This window comes from Lithobates pipiens, unplaced genomic scaffold (genome assembly GCF_037356315.1).
Source record: "Lithobates pipiens isolate NorthernLeopardFrog02 unplaced genomic scaffold, aLitPip1_a1.2 Scaffold_19, whole genome shotgun sequence".
NCBI classification, from domain to species: Eukaryota; Metazoa; Chordata; class Amphibia; order Anura; family Ranidae; genus Lithobates; species Lithobates pipiens.
Genome location: NW_027507764.1, coordinates 576,949,973 through 576,969,420, shown reverse-complemented (window position 1 = coordinate 576,969,420; position 19,448 = coordinate 576,949,973). Strand labels below are relative to the sequence as shown.

General features: G+C 46.5%; 1 protein-coding gene across 23 annotated transcripts in view; it reads left to right on the top strand.

Moving 5' to 3' along the window:
* PTK2 (protein tyrosine kinase 2) overlaps positions 1–16,517 on the top strand; it is a 549,666-nt gene extending 533,149 nt beyond the window's left edge. For all 23 annotated transcript variants that reach the window (XM_077493396.1, XM_077493389.1, XM_077493392.1 and 20 more), the window contains 3 exons: positions 3,052–3,207; positions 10,833–10,913; positions 14,924–16,517. In XM_077493396.1, coding sequence (XP_077349522.1) covers positions 3,052–3,207; positions 10,833–10,913; positions 14,924–15,136 — 450 coding nt within the window. In that variant the 3' untranslated portion in view covers positions 15,137–16,517. The remainder of the gene's footprint in view (positions 1–3,051; positions 3,208–10,832; positions 10,914–14,923) is intronic.
* Positions 16,518–19,448: the final 2,931 nt, after the last annotated feature.

Genomic DNA, 19,448 nt, shown 5'->3' with positions numbered 1-19,448 from the left:
GGCACCCGTTCGGGCGTGCTCATGAGTCCCGCTGCTGCGTCCGTTGACACAGACACCAGGACTCTGCCCCGCCCCCTGGCTCCCACCTCATTGGATTTGATTGACCGCAGTGGGAGCCAGTGGCTCCTGCTGCTATCCAATGAGGACCCGAGACAGCGTCTGGAGTCGCTGGGTTAGTGCACATCACTGGAAAGATCATGCATGAAAGTGAACAACCATGAGACTTTACAGCCCCTTTAAGACACTCCTGTGCACTGGGTTTTTAGCCATGGTGCATGAGACACACCGCCCAGATCTGCTGCCAGCAGCCTGTTAAATAAACACTGAGTCTGAAAGCTGCTGCGGTTGGAAGGTGCACTGAGTGATACCGTTGTTTGAGGCGGTAGGCATCCATGGACAGATTATTGGAATGCGAGCAGTCTGTGTTCGACATTCGTCACCTGGGCGCATCACTGCCCTAATCATTGGTACCACTCGGTGCACGGTCTCCGCTGAAGCCATTTTCAGCCTCTCGTACAGTTTTACCGGCTGCTGGCCGGCACCTGCACCTTCCACCTGCCCCAAAACACTCTGATCCCATGCACTGGGGCCTAATATGTTTTAAAACCATAACGTGGGAAAATCGTATTTTCAGTTCCATTGTTCTCCTCTAGCAGTGCAGTGACGGAAATCTGTATAGAATGGTTGCACCGTGTATCCAGAAGCTGGTGCTGCTGCCTCCTGAGGACTCGGCATGGAAGGGGTGTGCAGAGGGGAGGGGGGAAGGGGAGTCCCTCCAGCCCCAACCTTGCGTGGTAACCAACCGATGTAACCACAACAGAGCCGAGGTTAAAACATATAAAAACCACTCATGGCAAACCGAGCACATTGTTCACATGCTTTCCTTATCCTGAGTAATCCACAATCTCCACTTGTCCCAGCCAGAAAAACAAGGCTCTGCATTATAGATACAACATATAATATCATGGCCTGATGGTAAAAACAAGGCTTTGCATTATAGATACAACATGCAGGGGGCCTAAGGCAATGAGTCGGCAGGGCTGGAGTGATTTCAGATCACACGAGGTAGAATTCATCTGTGCATTTCCTATAGATACGGCCAAGTCACCCAGAAGAGCCTGGCGCGGGTGAACCCCGCTTTCACAGACCAGTCTGCCATTTCATGATAGGGTTACCACCTGTTCGGGATAAACCCCAGGACAGTTCGGGTTTGGAATCATGCGTTCGGGTTTCAGACCTCCTGAAACCCAGACACATTATTCAGACCAGACTATGGGGTTGCAGTTGTGTAAGCCGAGAGTGTCTGGTACACTCTCTCTTTCACACTGCCCAAAGCCAACACTAACAATTACCCCTCTCTCCACACAGATGGGAGAGGAGAAAGGGCTTGATCTGCTCCTCTTCCTCCCGTCCCTACCGCTCTGTGTCTACCCACACTCCAGCAGCCTCAGCTACATCTGGATGCTGACTGCCAAGGGGTGAGTGAGCTCACCATCCATCCCTGCCTGTGACTGAAGTCTCCCCCCTTTCTCTCTGTTGCCTCTGAGTGAGTACACTAAGGTAAATCCGGGTTCTCAGAGTTCAGATTTACATCGGAGTCCTCTGCGTACATCAGAGTTCCCAATGTTCCCCCTTAGATCAGGGTTCCCAGAGCATCCCTTATGTTAGAGTCCCCAGAGTTCTTCCTTACATCAGAGTCCCCTCGTACAGTGTAAGGGAACTCTGTGAGTTCAGAAGTTAATGGGGAACTCTGTGGACTCTGATGTAAAGGGGGACTCTTGCGATTAACTTCCTTTGATTAGAAATGTTATTTAAAGCGGAGGTCCACCCTAAAGTGGAACTTCCACTCATCGGCTTCCCCCCCCCCTCAGGTGCCACAATTGGCACCTTTCAGGGTGGAGGGGGGTGCAGATACCTGTATACTACAGGTATCTGCACCCACTTCCGGGCATAGATAGCCGCAAAATATCCGCAGATGACCACCCCCACCCCCATTGTTTTCTGGGAAACACACAGTTCCCAGAGCACAACGGGGACCAGTGAAGACGCGCAGCGCGACTCGCGCATGCGCAGTAGGGAACTGAGCAGTGAAGCCGCAATGCTTCACTTCCCGATTCCCTGACCGAGGGCGGCGGGGCAGCCGAGAGACGAGCTATTGCTCGTTATCTGCTGCCGACATTGTGGGCACCCTGGACGGATAAGTGTCCATTTATTAAAAGTCAGCAGCTGCAGTATTTGTAGCTGCTGGCTTTTAATATTTTTTTTTTAAGGTGGAGCTCCGCTTTAATTGCAAAATATAGGTATAGTTCATACTATAAAAAAAGATTGCTGAGCACCGCTAAAGTGTTCGGGTTGGACTTGAAGAAAAGGTGGCACCCCTATTTCATGGACACATGTGGAAGCCCACCAAGCCTGCCCCACATAGTGTAAAAACCATAGCTTAAATGTTTTATTGAAACGTATAGAACGCTTACACAATATTCGGAAGAAACTGCGCTGTTACAAAATCAAAAATCCTAGACGTAGTCCCAGGAAAGAAGTATAGAAAAGCACGCAATGACCTCAACAGGCGCTTAACCTTGGTAGACTCCCAAAAGTTTGACTTGTATATTTAACAATACAAATAAGCAAAGTATCAAAGCTGGTACTCCGCTGCAATGTCGGGTTAGATAAAGAAGACGCTGGCAGGTTTTTGTGCAGTGGAGAAGCAAAGACTGTTTTGCTTCAGCACAGCCAAACTTTCTGTACAGTAAAGTGAAACCTTTCCCTGACCCATGTCCTCCTTCCTTGGGGTTGGGGCCAAAGAACTAGCCTTTACCCATAGTGCAGCTCAGTCTGACAGCAAACCTTGCCGCATATACATTGTTGGGTAAAATGCCCAGAGGGACTTCTTTATCACGTGTTCTATTCCGTGTGCATGTACAGCTGCCCGCCCTGTCTGCATTTTATAATACAGGGCTCCACCTAGTGGCCACTTTAATTTTCAGCTTGTTGAATCCAGTGTTGTATCTTCAATACTCAACTCACGCTTGTTTGTTTCTTTTCGATCAGATACAGCCGCAAGAGATTAGCCCTCCGCCCACAGCCAATTTGGATCGCACTAATGACAAAGTGTATGAGAATGTGACGGGCCTGGTGAAAGCTGTGATAGAAATGTCTAGTAAGATCCAGCCTGCGCCCCCTGAGGAGTATGTTCCTATGGTAAAGGTGAGTTGTGTATTTGCTGCTTTCTGCCAACTAAGGAGGCTGGGAGGAGCAGCGCGTCAAATATATAAAAATCAACTGATAGTTGAGGCTAAACGTAAGAGGCTCCAGTTAAAGCCACAAAAACTTTTGAGCCAAGCCAATAAGATTGTTGTTTTATCAAATAATTTACTAACACCAACATTGGCCATAGCGGAGGTGAGAAAGGGGAAATGGCCGATACAGAGGAAGATATTTTGGAAACCCTCCATAGATATTATGATAAAATGCATACTACGACATTGGCACGTACAAGAGAGGAAATACAGAAATATTTAGAAGACTTAGATTTCCTGAAGCTAACAGAAGAACGAAAAGTGGAGATGGAGAAAGATATAGAAGTAGAGGAGGTAAAAGAAGCCATTCAGCCTGTGGGAAATGGCAAGTCGCCTGGACCCAGGGGCGGACTGACAACTCATGGGGCCCCCGGGGCAATAGGAGATGGTGGGCCCCCCAGGTAATCAGAGATTATGGGGCCACACAGTATACACATACATGTACACACAGTATACACAGACATGTTTCTATTGGCTGAGAAGGTACTGGAGAGGTGGGGCAGCTATAATCTCAGGATTTTTAGACCAAAAGGTTCTCGGTAAGGGACAGATGTAAAAAAAAAAAAAAAACACAGATTTTTACATACTGTCCCTGGTTTTACTGAGGCTGGCAACCCTGGTGGGGCCCCCTAGTGGCCCGGGGCCCTCGGGCAGTGCCCGAGTAGCCAAATGGTCAGTCCGCCCCTGCCTGGACCGGACGGCATACCGTTGGAAATGTATCCGCGATATGTGGATATTATGGCCCTGACATGTATAGGGAGACATTTCGCCAGGGAGAGATGCCTCCCCCTATGTATGAGGCAACAGTAATACTAATACCAAAACCAGATAAAGATAGAAGTGAGTGTGCCTCATACAGACCTATATCGTCGTTAAATATCGATTATAAAATACTGGCGAAAATACTACCGAAAAGGCTTAATGAGGTAAATTTTATCTATTATATCAGATGACCAAACAGGATTTATGCCGGGGGAAGTCCACTACAAATAATATTAGGAGAACTCAGTTTATGGTACAGTTGGGGGAGTATTTCCCGGAGTCAAGTGCCTTGGCTTCGTTGGATACAGCCAAGGCATTCAGTCTATTATAAATTCTGCTGCTAGACTAATACACCTCACTAATCAATCCGTGACTGCCGCTCCTCTCAGCCAATCCCTTCACTGGCTCCCCCTACCCCACTGTATAAAATTCTAAATGCTAACCGTAACATACAAAGCCATCTACATCGCCAACCTCATCTGCAGATATCGCCCAAATCGTCCCCTCCGCTCCTCCCAGGACCTGCTGCTCTTTAGCTCCTGTGTTACCTCCTCCCATGCTCACCTTCAGGACTTCTCCAGAGCCTCTCCCATCCTCTGGAACTCCCTGCCCCAGTATTTTACGATCAACCCCTACCCTGTCCACCTTTAGGAGTTCCCTGAAAACTCATTTTTTCAGGGAAGCCTATCCCACACCCACCTAACAACTACTGTCCCCGAGACACCCCCATCAAATCATTCTCTACAGCTATTACCTTTTGTACCACCACCCCCTCCCTTAAGAATGTAAGCTCTACGAGCCGGGCCCTCCTGTACCTTTTGTACTGTAATTGTGTTGCCCCCCCCCCCCCCCCCTTATACATTGTAAAGCGCTGTGTAAACTGTTGGCGCTATATAAATTGTGTATAATAATAATATTAAAAAAAAAACATATTTCTTCAGGCGGTGTTGAAAAAAAGTGGATTTGGGGAAGGATTTGGAAAATGGGTGGGAATAGTGTATAAGAAACCATGTGCCAACCTATTAATAAATGGAATACTAACATCCACAATAAAATTATATAGGAGAACAAGACGGGGGGTGTCCGCTGTCTCCTCAATTATTCTCTTTGGCAATAGAAGCATTGGCCAACAGATGTAGACAATCTAAAATGTATAAAGGGATTAGAGTGGGGCGGATAAGGTTGAACATATAGGCTTATATGCAGATAATATCATATTATTTATGGAAGATATGCATACTTCACTGGGGGGTAGCAATGAAAATAATAGAAACATGTGGGACATTCTCTGGGCTAAAAAATAAATTGGCAGAAATCCGCATTCATCCTGCTGAGGCCAGGAAAGGAAGGGAAACCGCAAACCTTGTTAAAAATAGTTGAAACATTTAAATATTTAGGAATTAATATGACTTTGGACTCAGAGGAAGCCCTTAAAGCAAATATAGACCCATTGGTAGAATATGTGAAGAATAAACTGGGAATATGGAAAAAAATTACCGTTCTCAATGGCACAGAGAATACAGCTGATTAAATCCATCACATTGCCGAAGTGTCTCTGTGATGACACATTCTGCAGTAATGATACCAAAATATATATTTCAAAAATTAAACTCCCAACTGACTAGGTTTATCTGGGCATATGGGCGATGCAAATTAAAACTCACGACGTTACAAAGATCTAAAACCGCAGCAGGGTTAGCAATACCAGATTTATATTTATACTACCTGGCAGGGCAATTAAAACATTTAAGAACATGGGTAATGCAGGAACAAGAAACGAGGGTGGAGGAATATTTGCTAAACAAAATGCAAGTAGGAGACCTATTGATAGGTCTAGAAGTAACAGGTTTAAGAAGGATCGGAGTAAAAATCCCCATTCTAAAACTGGCTAGATATGTCTGGAAGCAGACAAAAAATCAGACGCGATTTAAAGAGGGAGTCCACCTAAAAAAAAAATTATTAAAAGCCAGCAGTTACAAATACTGCAGCTGCTGACTTTTAATAAATGGACACTCACCTGTCCCAGGGTCCAGCGATGTCGGCAGCCGAAGCCGAGCAGTCGCTCGGCTCTTGGCTGCTGCCGCCGCCATTCTCATTGAGGGAATCAGGAAGTGAAGCGCTGCGGCTTCACTTCCCAGTTCCCTAGTGCGCATGCGCGAGTCACGCTGTGCGTTGTAAGTGGTCCCCGCTATCTCCTGGGACCTGTCCGTTTCCCAGGAGACAGCGGGGAAGGGGGGTGCGGGAAGGGGCATGACTCCCGCGGGAGTCTGTATTATACAGGTATCTGCATCAAATAAGCAGAAGTTCCACTTTTCGGGGGAACTCCGCTTTAAGGATACTCCTACGAGAAACTGCCCTATGGATCAACCCAACATTAGAAGAATTAGAAAGGTTTGAAGATATCAAATTCTGGAAACAGAAAAAAAAAAAATAAGGCCAGATGTATAATAATAATAATATAATAGTTCCATTTGAGAACATGTGTAAACAATATGACCTCCAAAGTAAACAGTTTTATTGGTATTTACAGTTCAGACAGGTATTACAGGTGCAGTTTGGAAGAAAAGAATTACAAATTTCTAATTATCCTCTTATAGGCATCTTTAGATTGCAGGGACTGATATCCAAATTATACCCACACCTACTACAGAGCAAAATAAGTGGAGAACCGGTGGGAGTAAGGTCCCTTTCACACATGCGGACCATATGTCCGTATTTCATCCATCCGTTTGCGGATGAAATACGGACATACATGCATCCCTATGGGATAGCGGGTGTCTGCGGATGAACGTCCACAGCCACCCGATATCGTCCGTCTCCGCTGTGGTCCGATTCTGCAGACGGAGGAAAATCCTATTTTTCTATCCGTCTGCAGAGCGGATCAGATGAACACGGACAAGACGGTCCGTGCTCATCCGATCCCCATAGAGGAGAGCAGAGAGCTGACAGGGCGGTCCCTGCACAGTGTGCCAGGACCACCCTGTCATCCGCCAGCTCTGCACGGATAAACGGAGCAATCCCCGCTGAGCAAGCGGATCATCACGGGGCGGATCATTACGGATCCGTCCCATGTGAAAGGGGCGTCAGAGAAATGGCAGGCAGTTATTCCAGATATGAGTGATCTCAGGAGTGGGATAAAATATGTTCCTCCCACCTGAAAGTATCCCCAGCAATGAACAACAATATAATACAATTAACCTCCCTTGCGGTATGATTCAGTCCGGTTTTAGGTGCTGAAAGCGGTACAATTATTTTTGCATGGAAATTTGGCGTTTTATTTTGTAGTCCTGTAATTCTTATGAATAACTCTCTTAAATCTCTTCAAACCAGAGTCTAGTGGACATCCCGGGTATGATAAAGTTTATAATATAATAAAGAATAATAAAAATTATTCAATAATGTAATCAAATCCTAAAACACTGAAAAAGGGACATGTTTTGGTTGCTATGGGCAATCTCCAAATTCCAGGCAGAAAAAACAGTATTTATAATATAAAAGTGCATGCAGGGCACTGCACAGACCACTAGGGACAAAGGGGGTGTGTAATTTTTAATACAGCACGGTAATCTGTAACATTACAGTGCTGTGTGTGTTTTGTGTCTTTTTACTTTTTTGAATTTGCCACCGTTCTCCGCTCCCGTGCGCCGTAACGTCGCAGGGAACGGAGCTCGGCGGCATTCGGCACTGTGAATCGAGCGGAGGACAGCTCGATCACACAGCGCGGGGGACATCTCTGGATCCAGGGGACAAGGTAAGTAACTCTCCCTGTGTCCTCCCCTGCATCCAGCGATGCGATCCCGAGTCTGGCTCGGGGTTACCGCTCCTATCAGTAAATTCCTAACCCGAGCCAGACTCTGGATTACCGCTAGGGGGGTTAAATATACACCAGACATACCTGGCCCCCGAATAGATTGTACAGGATGGGGAGGATGCCCATCCCAAAATGCACAAGATGTGGGCAGGGAGGGGCTGACTTCCTTCACTTGATGTGGGATTATAGGGAAGTATTGTCAATAGGTGGTCAGGAAAGTAGGAAAAGTCTTAAATAAAACTATTAAGGCCACAGGGGAACTATGCTTATTGGGAGTCTTGAATGAAGAAAGAGGGTGTAGATATACTAAGATATTTTTGCAAGAAGTAGTATTCCTGGCACAAAAACAGACAGTGGAAAAAATTTATCCAGCCAAACCCACCAACAATAAGTCAATGGGTGAGGGTGGTAAACCAAGTTGTACCACAGCAGAGAATAATGTACGAACAAAGGGGAAATGTGCAGAAATATGAAAAGATCTGGGCAAAATGGAATAGATCATATCCAACAACGGATGCAGGAAGACCTGAATATATAGTATAAAAGGATGAAGGAAATGGGGACTATAAGATGGATGAGTGGGAAAAAACGAGATTTAAGAGTGAATGGATATGAAAATAGGAATATATGTTAATACTTTGGAATAAATAAGATGTATAAATTATATAAATTAATTTGCAAGAAGAAAATTTGTAATAAAGAAAAAAAAAAAAGGAGGCTGGGTGTAGTGCGTCCAGTGTTCCAGACCCTCGCCCCTGAACAACACAGGGTCCTAAACGCTGGTACCACTTGGTACACTATTACACCCTGTCCAACCCACTACCTGTCATAGACTTTGGCAGGCTGCTGGTACAGTTTTACACCCTGTCCAGCCACTGCCTGTCAGAGAATGCATTGAGGTGAATTTTTTTACCTTTACAACCCCTTTAAAGTCCTTGAATGTGGTGGCTGCATTGTTTGTTTTTTAAGCTTTTTCCTTTTTTTTTCACCTGGTGATCCTGCCTGTAACACACTTCCTGTCTTAAAGAGGAAGTAAACCCTGATGAGTTTACTTCCTCTTTCATTCCCTGCAAAGGTAAAGCATAATGGACTACTGTGTATCGCATAGTAGCCCATTATGTGTCACTTACCTGACACAGGAGCCAGCGAAGTCACCGCTGTCCCCTGTAGTCCGGCGCATCTATCTTCTCGGTGGGTCTCGCCGTTCCACCGTTGTCATTCGGTGAAGCAGCGATGACGTCACTCCCGCGCATGCGCACGGGAGCCGCCACGCATGGCATATCGCCGTTGATGGGTGCCGCGCTCAGTGCGCCTGCGCGCCGCTGTCTACGGTGCATGCGCCGTAGACAGCAGTGCCTGTCTTTCGGCAAATATCTCCTAAACCGTGTAGGTTCAGGAGATATTTCTTGGACCTACAGGTAAGCCTTAATCTAGGCTTACCTGTAGGTCAAAGTGTGTTTGTAAGGGTTTACAGCCACTTTAAGGTAACAACACTCACTGTATTTTGTTATGGAGGGGCAGCGTTGTCTCCTAGGAAAGGAAGCGTCTTAGGCCTGGAAAACCTCTCCCCCTCTCTCTTCTCCCCCATAACATGAGGAATGTGTTCTTTAGTTCAGCAGTGTTTGAAAAATATCACTGCTTGAGATTACACTGCACAGGTCACATGATAGTGCTGGATTTCTGGCAGGATCAGCTAGTATATATTTTTTGCACTTATAGAACAAATGCAACAAAATGCTTTCAATTGTACATTCAGTGGAGAAAAGGGAGCAAACGAGGGTTCGTTGTTAGGGTTTGCATACACTTTAAATAGACGCTGTCAAAAACTTGCAGGTAAAAACACAAGTGCTTTTCCTTTCCAAAAATATTTCTACATTTCTTGCAATTTGAGTCTGTACTAGCCTCCTCCCTCCTTGAATGTCATAGCTCTTTCTTCTTCTGGGACTGTCTAATTGCTGCCTTGGGAGGAGTGAAGGGGGAATGCTGTAGAGCCGTGGTGACCAACCTGCAGCCCTTTGATGTTTAAATTGCAGCCCTTAGGCCCCAGCAGTCAGTAGTGGGAGTATTGACTTGTAAAGGAACCTATAGCAATGGTAACCTCATGTAACAATGCCCCTGTTCTCTGTCTCCTATAACAGGGGTCCCCAACCCCCGGGCCGCGGAACGGTACCGGTCGGAGGACACCCAGGCTGATCACTGCCTCTGCCCTGGCTGTAAAGGGACAGTATTGTTGGAGAGGAACAACGATAATGTCCCTTTACAGCCAGGGCAGAGGCAATGATCAGCCTGTGTCCCCTCCGACCAGTCCGCGGCCTGTGATGTGGGGGAGGGCTGTGATTGGAAGGGGCACAATGATATAAAGGTGATTGTACTGTAAAGGGCACTGTATTGTAAAGGGACACTGTAACCATTACAGTGCGGTCCCCTTTACATTGGAGTGCCCCTTTACAGTGCATTCCTCTTTACATTAATGTGAAGGAGTCTGCACTGTAATGGGGGGCACCAATGTAAACGGGGGCTTAGATGTGAAGGGGAACTGAGGACACTGTGGGACTGTGCTGTAAAGGGGGCTTGTGATTTGTATGGAGGCTGAAGACAGACTCCGTGAATATTCCTTCTTTGCGGCGCAAGGTCCTGGGTTTCTCTACCACTAAGAACATATCCACCTGGAGTCTGTATATTCATTCTGTGGTAGCATTGAAGCATTGTGAATGGATCACCTATACAATATTTTTTCTTATCCCTGTAAATAGCATTGGTGCTAATTCTGAAGTGCTGGAAGCCTTAACAGCCAATCAGAATTCACCCACCTGAATTCTGGCCCAGGTTTTTTTTTGTTTTTTTGCTGGGGCATTACTTCAGTTAAAAGTAAACATCAAAATCCAATACGGCCCCATATGTCTATTAAGAGAACCACCATTGTTTAAATATTAATATGGACCTGTGCTGTTTATCCACAGGGGGTGGGGCTGGCATTGCGCACGTTGCTGGCTACGGTTGATGAGACCATTCCTGTTCTTCCTGCGAGTACACACAGAGAGGTGAGTGGCGATCTCAGTTATTTTACTGTATTATGCATTTAGTTGCCTCTTTATTGTATACCCCCTGATCAGTACTGGGGTATCCTTCAAGCCTTCAACAATTTTGCTGCCAGAGCCGTTTTTGCGATTTTTGCACACGCGTTTAAAATATCATTTTAGGCCTGGAGATTACACAAAACCCACAAATATTATATATTTTTCTAAAAGCAGACACCCTAGTAAATACAATAGCGGTACTTTCAATATATTAAATCATGCAACATTACCACAAAGGTCTAGGAAATGCAAAATTTCTGTAAAAAAACACATTAACGTGAATTTTAGGGAAAACGCAATAAATTACCCAAATTTTGGGTAAAATATAAAATAGTAAATAGATACCCAACATGCCAAACCTTAAAGCGGTGTTCCAGCCGGGAAAAAAAAAATAGTCAGCAGCTGCAAACACTGTAGCTGCTGACTTTTAATAAAGACACTTACCTGTCCAGGGATCCTGTCATGTCAGCCCCCCGAAGCCGATCCGTCCATCAGATCAGGTGCAAGCGCCGCCATTCCAACTAAGTGCCCGTTCACACAGGGGCGACGCGACTTGCAGCGCGACTCACAGACGCGACCTGCACACGACTTCAGCGGCGACTTGCAAAATGACTTCTGTATAGAAGTCAATGCAAGTCGCCTGAAGTCGCCCCCAAAATACTACAGGAACCTTTTTCTAAGTCGGAGCGACTTGAGTCGCTCCTATTAGAACGGTTCCATAGTACAGAACGGAGCGCGACTTGTCAGGCGGCTAAGTCGCCTGACAAGTCGCGGTAGTGTGAACGGGCACTAAGGGAAACCGGCAGTGGAGCCTTGGTGTTCTGCTGCTGAAGCCTGTACTCTAGAACAGTGATCCTCAACCAGGGTTCCTCCAGAGGTTGCTAGGGGTTCCTTCAGCATTTGGCAATTTCTGCCTCTCAGATAAGTTCCCACTGTTCCCAAGATCCCATTGATCTTTTTAGCTATCTGTAAGGAGGTAATTCTTCCCAATGACCACAAGTGTAAAGGCCCATACACACGAGTGTCAAGTCCATTGGACTAAAATCCAAAGTACAAACACGCATGCTCAGAGCCAATGCTAAACATCAGCCAACAATAGCAAAAGTGTTGCCCAAAGGGTGGCGGTAAAGAGCTGAAAAACCACGTGATTTGGTGAAAGTTGAAATGGGGAAATGTTCTGCCGTGTGTATGCAATACAAGTTCACAGCCAATGCCCATTAAGACAAAAATCCACGGAAAAGTCCAATGGAAGGCCGATCGTGTGGATGAGGCTTTAGGATCATTCCTCCCACTGACCATCACACTAATGCAGGGCTCGACAAACCTCAGGCGCCAGGTCGCCAATGCGACCAGAAATCGCGACCTGGTGCCTAAGCTGCCACCAGCCGACTTACTATCGATGCCCCAGACATGCAGCAGCATTAACACTGACTGCCGTCCTCCCCCTCCTTCACATTCTGCAGCACCGCGCTGTGTGTGAAACTGACACGCAATGGAGAGAGGAGGATCTGTCAGCCTGATGTCGGGGTGGGCGGGACCCGGCTGGGGTGGGGGCGGGACCCAGCAAGCTATCAAACACCAGCCAATGGGATCTGGGCGGGCCGCTACGTGTATGTGGCCCGCCCCTTTTCTTAAGCAGCCCAATCGTTGGCTGGTGTTTGCTAGCTGCTGAGTCCCGCCCACCCCGGCCGGGTCCCGCCCACCCCGACATCAGGCTGAAATCTGACATATCCACCTCTCTGTTACTTGTCAGTTTCACACCCCAGCAGGGTCCCGCCAGCTCCTCTGTTACATTTCAGTAACAGAGTGCTCCGTGTGAAACCTGCCAGTGCCAGTCAGTGCCACCTGCCACCAATCAGTGCCAACCAGTGCCACCTCCAATCAATACCACCTGCAACCAACCAGTGCCAGCGCCAACCAGTGCCACCTGCCAGCGCCAACCAGTGCCACCTGCCAGCGCCAACCAGTGCCACCGCCAATCAATACCACCTGCCACCACCAACCAGTGCCACCGCCAACCAGTGCCACCTGCCAGCGCCAACCAGTGCCACTGCCAATCAATACCACCTGCCACCATCAACCAGTGCCACCGCCAATCAGTGCCACCTGCCACCGCCAATCAGTGCCACCTGCCACCGCCAATCAGTGCCAGTGCCAACCAGTGGCACCTGCCAGTGCCACCACCAATCAGTGCCACCTGCCAGCGGCAACCAGTGCCATCTGCCACCGCCAATCAGTTCCACCTGCCACCACAAATCAGTGCCACCTGCTAGTGCCAACCAGTGCCACCGCCAATCAATACCACCTGCAACCACCACCCAGTGCCACCTGCCACCACCCAGTGCCACCTGTCAGTGCCGAGTGCCACTGCCAGTCAGTGCCACCTGCCACCGCCAATCAGTGCCACCGCCTACCAGTGCCACCTGCCACCGCCTACCAATGCCACCACCAACCAGTGCCACCTGCCACCGCCACCGCCAATCAGTGCCACCTGCCAACACCAACCAGTGCCATCGCCAACCAGGGCCACCTGCCATCGCCAACCAGGGCCACCTGCCATCGCCAACCAGGGCCACCTGCCATCGCCAACCAGGGCCACCTGCCAGTGCCAATAGTGCCACTTGCCAGTTTCAAACCAGTGTCACCTGCCAGTTTCAAACCAGTGTCACCTGCCAGTTTCAAACCAGTGTCACCTGCCAGTTTCAAACCAGTGTCACCTGCCAGTTTCAAACCAGTGTCACCTGCCAGTTTCAAACCAGTGTCACCTGCCAGTTTCAAACCAGTGTCACCTGCCAGTTTCAAACCAGTGTCACCTGCCAGTTTCAAACCAGTGTCACCTGCCAGTTTCAAACCAGTGTCACCTGCCAGTTTCAAACCAGTGTCACCTGCCAGTTTCAAACCAGTGTCACCTGCCAGTTCCAAACCAGTGTCACCTGCCAGTTCCAAACCAGTGTCACCTGCCAGTTCCAAACCAGTGTCACCTGCCAATGCCAACTAGCATCACCTGTCGGTGCCATCTGGCAGTTCCACGTGCCTTCCAGTGGCAACCAGTGCCACCTGGCAGTGCCAGCCAGTTCCATCTGTTGCCAGCCTTACTCTTTCTGGTCAGCCCATACCCCTGATGTAACAGCGTTTCAATGGAGTTATTGACTGGGTGCTCCATTGTGAGTTAGGGATAGGGGGTGAAAATGAGTGGCCTTACCCCGGGAGCTGAAAAAAAAACTGGCTCCTAACTTTTTCAACTGGCTCCTAAATTCAAAGCAAATTAGTCAACCCCTGCACTAATGTATCATGAATTGTAGATTTCTAATTTCTAATCGGGCTTCCCCGAGATCGGAGAACTATTTCAGGGGTTCCTCTGTGTTGAAAAGGTTGAGAAAGGCTATTCTAAAAGCTTCAATACGAGTGCTCAGTGGTGACCATTTGTACAGCACTGCTGTAAAGGGCCATTATCAGGATGGCTGTAGACCACCTCCTCTTGGCTTGAAGATGTCTGTTTTCTCTGATCTCTCTCACTAACAAGTTGCTTTTATCCATAATCTCTAAAACATTTTTTTATTAAACTGTCATGCACTTGCCCACCTTTTCGACAACTGATGTTTGCAGGTGTAAGCGATTTTTTAATTTATACATGTTTGTATAATGACCCCCTGTGTGGGTGACTCTTGTATTGTCTCTTCTCAATTTTCAATAAAAATTATACCGTAAAAAAAAAAACTATTTAGCCACAAACAAAAATGTGGAGAGTGAACAATTCTCAGGACTGTGATCTTTGTAAACCTGTGAGCCTGGAGGCCTCTAGATTTTAATTTAAAGTTTATTTTTTTCAGAGAGGCATAAAAAAAATACGCAAAATTTTTAATTTAATTTTGCAAATTACTTGCCATGGCTTGGGACAATATTGTAGATTAAAATGTATTATTTTTATTAACAGTAAAACTAGTTAAAAAAAAACATATTTTTTTTGCTTTCAGATTGAAATGGCACAGAAGCTGCTCAACTCTGACCTGGCAGAGCTCATCAACAAAATGAAGTTGGCCCAGCAGTACGTCATGACCAGCCTCCAGCAGGAGTACAAAAAGCAGATGCTAACCGCCGCACACGCGCTGGCCGTGGACGCCAAGAACTTGCTAGACGTCATTGACCAGGCCCGGCTAAAAATGATCGCGCAGTCGCGGCCACACTAAGCGTCCGAGCACAGACTCCTGTTAACGCCTCTGTCTAACACGTTTTCCTTTTGGGATCATGTCTAGCCTTCCACCAGCAGCCTCGCTGTCAGCAGGCGGCCACGCCTCCGGCGCAGGAAAAAAAAAAAGTGCCGGTTGGCGCTGCGCGCAGTTTCAACCTCTTTCCGTCACAGTTGCGTCACAGGGCTGAGGGTGCCGCTGCCGCGGGTCTCTGTATGTGTCAGTCACCGGGAGGAACGTTGGCACGGGACTTTGCTGGATCGAGAATGACCAGAGTCCAGGTGCAGATCAGCGGAGGATAAGGCTCGGCGATATCCATAAAAATCCGCAGCGTCCGTCAATCCCGGCGGCTGCTGCAACTGGAATATCTTCCTGTTCTGAGTTTTCTTCTTTTTTATTTTTTTTTTATTTTTATTTTTTTTCATTTCTGCTGTCTAGTATGCTACGAAGAAGTTCTATTTTCAAGACTTCTATTGAGAAACTCCAGACGGATTGTTGCAGTTCAGTCCCTTTTTTTATTTTTCACCCCTGTGGACGTGTGAAACCTTTGATCGAACACTCAGTGTGAATCCTGTATTCCTGTATGTCTTACATTTCCTTTTTTTTTTTTTTTTTTTTTTTTTTTTTTTTTACTTTTTCCCTCCACCAAAATAAAGTGCCAGTTTTTTTTATTTTTTTTTCATTTTTTTTTTTCCGTTTTTTTTTCCTTTTTAAGAGATGGATTGAATTTTTGTTTGCTCTTTTTTTTTTTATGTGAACGCGCGCTGCTAACTCACAAAAAAACGTGCGTATAAGACAGGCATGGATGGTCAGTATCCCTCCGCCATGAGGATCTGCAACTCCCAGCATGCCTAGAGGCTGACAGGTCATGCTAGAACTTGTGGTTCCTCAAAAGGATGGGGTTCTCCGTGCCTGGTATAGAAAGATCCAGAGCCATTAACTATTCCCATTTTTTTATAAATATATATATATATCTGTAATTTATAAATAAATCTTAAGGCTGTGCTAACATTTTAAATGCAGCTTTCTTGTGCACTGTCTTGCCTGTTCCATCCCATGTTTTTTTTTTTTTTTTGTTGTTTCCCTAATAAATTATCACACCACGTTCACGCTAAAAGACCTATTTCCCTCCTACGGGTTTGCCAGGGGAATAGAATTAATTCTCAGGAAGAATATAAATAACTTGTACAGAGCATTTCAGCTATTAAAGAATTAGGAGGTTTGTCAAAATCCAGAATCGCTGGGATAGACGGCTTGTTTCCTCGATGGTTTCAGCAAAAAGAGATAAAGACTCGGCCCTCCGGATCAGTGTGAACAGCGGAGCATCTGGGAAATCGATAAGCTCTTAAAGATCATTCAGTTATTAAAGGATTTGAATATATTGCTGGTTTCCTTGGCGTTGTGTTTGCAGATGCCGCGATTAACGACTCTTAATTCAAAGAGCAGAATACCGTAACCCATGAGCACCCAAAATTTACTGTTTTTGCATTGGTGGCGGATGGCTTTCTCGGCTTCTCCTCCCAGCCAATCCGGTCACTTCTCCATCCGGTCTTAGGACCCGCTTCCTGTCCTGATTGGCTGGGAGGAGAAGCAGGAAGAGCATAGGGAATGTTGATTCGCTAATGTCAAGTATGTGGGCTCGGGGCTCAGTGCTCTGCACTCCGAGCCCAAACCTTTTTTAAAGCCAGTTAGAGCCTCAGACTCTAATCATGTGCTTCTAAAGAGGTAAAAAATGGAGATAAGGGAGCAGTGCCCCTTATGGACCGGCCGCCGCCGCTGCTTCTTTGGAAGCTTCTCTGGCCTCAGGACATAGCCCCATAGTCTTTTTCAGGTCAGTCTCTGGCCTCAGGACACAGCCCTATATAATTATTTGAGAAGGTCTCTGGCCTCAGGGAACAGCCTTGTAAATATCTTTGGAAGCATGTAAAATAAAGATGTAACTCAATTTTTTTTATGCACTAGGTGCAATAGAAAAATGCTAAGGGCAGCATTTTCTTATTTCACCTAGCGCATAAAAATATTAGGGTTATGTTTTTGTCTTTGGGAGTCATCCCTGGCCTCAGGACACAGCCCCATAGACTTCTTTGGGACCATCTCCGGGCTCAGAACATAGCCCTATAGACTGCCTTGGGAGCATCACTGGCCTCAGGACAGAGCCCCATAGAGTTTATTGGGACCATCTCTGGGCTCAGGACATGGTGTCATAGACTTCTTTGGGAGCGTTTCTGGGCTCGGGACACAGCCCAATAGACTTTTATTGGGAGCATCTCTGGGCTCGGGACACACCCCCATAGACTTCTTTGGGAGCATCTCTGGGCTCAAGACACAGCCCAATAGATTTCTTTGGGAGCATCTCTGCCCTCAGGACACACCCCCATAGACTTCTTTGGGAGCTTCTCTGGGCTCAGGACACACCCCCATAGACTTCTTTCGGAGCATCTCTGGCCTTAGGACACACCCCCATAGACTTCTTTGGGAGAGTCTCTGGGCTCAGGACACAGCCCCATAGACTTATTTGAGACTGTCTCTGACCTTATTATTCAGCCCAATAGACTTCTTTGGGAGCATCTCTGGCCTCACGACAGCCTCGTAGAGCTCTTTAAGAGCATCTCTGGCCTAAGAACACAGCCCCAAAGAATTCTTTGGGACCATCTCTGGGCTCAGGACACAGCCTCATAGACTTCATTGGGATGATCTTTGGGCTCAGGAAACAGCTCCATAGACTTTATTGGAACTGTCTCTGGCCTCAGGTCACAGCCCCATAGACTTCTTTGGGAGCATCTCTTGCCTCAGGACCAGCGGCGGCTGGAGGGGTTCTGTACTTAGTGGGGGGGGGGGGGGTCTGTACTTAATGGGGGGGTTTATACTGAGGACCGGGTGACACCAACCCTAGAGACGCCACTGACAATAGGTGAAATATGTGGCCATGCATGAAAAATAAAATATGAATAACATAATAAATATAACCAACTTGTGCCACACTTCACATTTTAAATGCCTTATAAAGTGCACTATACGCTTCAATGCAGTGCTATTGTCACGTAATTGTACAATCAAATCGCACTATACCAAAAACAATGTCCACAGTGCTGTGAATGTTATGTTCGTCTTCAAATACTTCTATTGTTGATCCACCAATTCGTGGAACTCATGCATAAAAGTGACTTGAATGCTCTCCACCAGCTGAGCCCCCACCTGGAATATATGACCGTACAATTGGTGCCAGCACTTCGTGGCTCTTTGGATAGATATAAATCAATCATTTTTTATTTATTTTTAATCGTATTTTTTTTTTTATCTGATTTTATTTATTTTTTTATTTAAATTGATTTATTTTATTTTCACATTTATTTTAATAACATGCTTTTAGAGAACAAATCCATCTAAAAAAATAGTTTTCCATTTAAGATACATTAATAATTTAGTTTATTCAGCATGAAATGGAGCTTAGTTATGTAGCACAGGGCTGTATATTCTGCATTATTTCCATTTTTTGTAAACTCATTCAATGAATCCAAGCGCTGCAAGCTGAGATGACATGCACTGCATTGATGCATTCACACAATTTCCCATTAACCATGAGCTAAAAAAGAGGTTCAGGAATATTCCATTGTTTTGCAAATCTATGTACACAACAAACTGTATGATTGAATCGGTTCTGATCTCGCTGTTTTACTAACCCGACAGCTTATTCTAAACGGGAAACCTTCATTTTGTTTGCAAATATTAAATATTCTAACTACCAGCAAGAATAAGTCCTTAGATTTAAAGAGCACCTGTCACTTCAGATCCATCATGGCAGCGCCTGTTAGCGGGCGGCCGATCGCCTGCTGCCGCCGCGCCCCTCCCCCTTGTTGTGTCACCGCCGCATCACCAGCCGCCCCATTAAAGTCAATGGGAGTTTCGGTGAGTCAACAGCGGATCAGAGGAGGAGCGGAGAACGTTTCCAGAACAATAGATTTGATGGATGCTTCTCAATCCCCTCGGGTTTTACTGCTCTCTGTGTCTCCCGCTTAGCCATACATACGAAAAAGAGAAACCGCCAAACAGTGCTTTATCCTTATCAAAACAATTTGCTTCTAAAATACCTGCTGATGTGCACTCACTTTTCACAGGTGCTACAGTGTGGCCAAACTACTACAGCGTGTAATGCTAATACAATGTATCCAACATCGATATCACTCAGCTTCCTCCATAGTATAGTATAGTGACCACATTCTCATGTATCACGTGTAGTGATGTCATCCAGCCCCCTCCCCTGCTTGCATCAGAGCTGAGGTCTCTTGAGGGAAGTACTGAGGCGCGGCGCAGT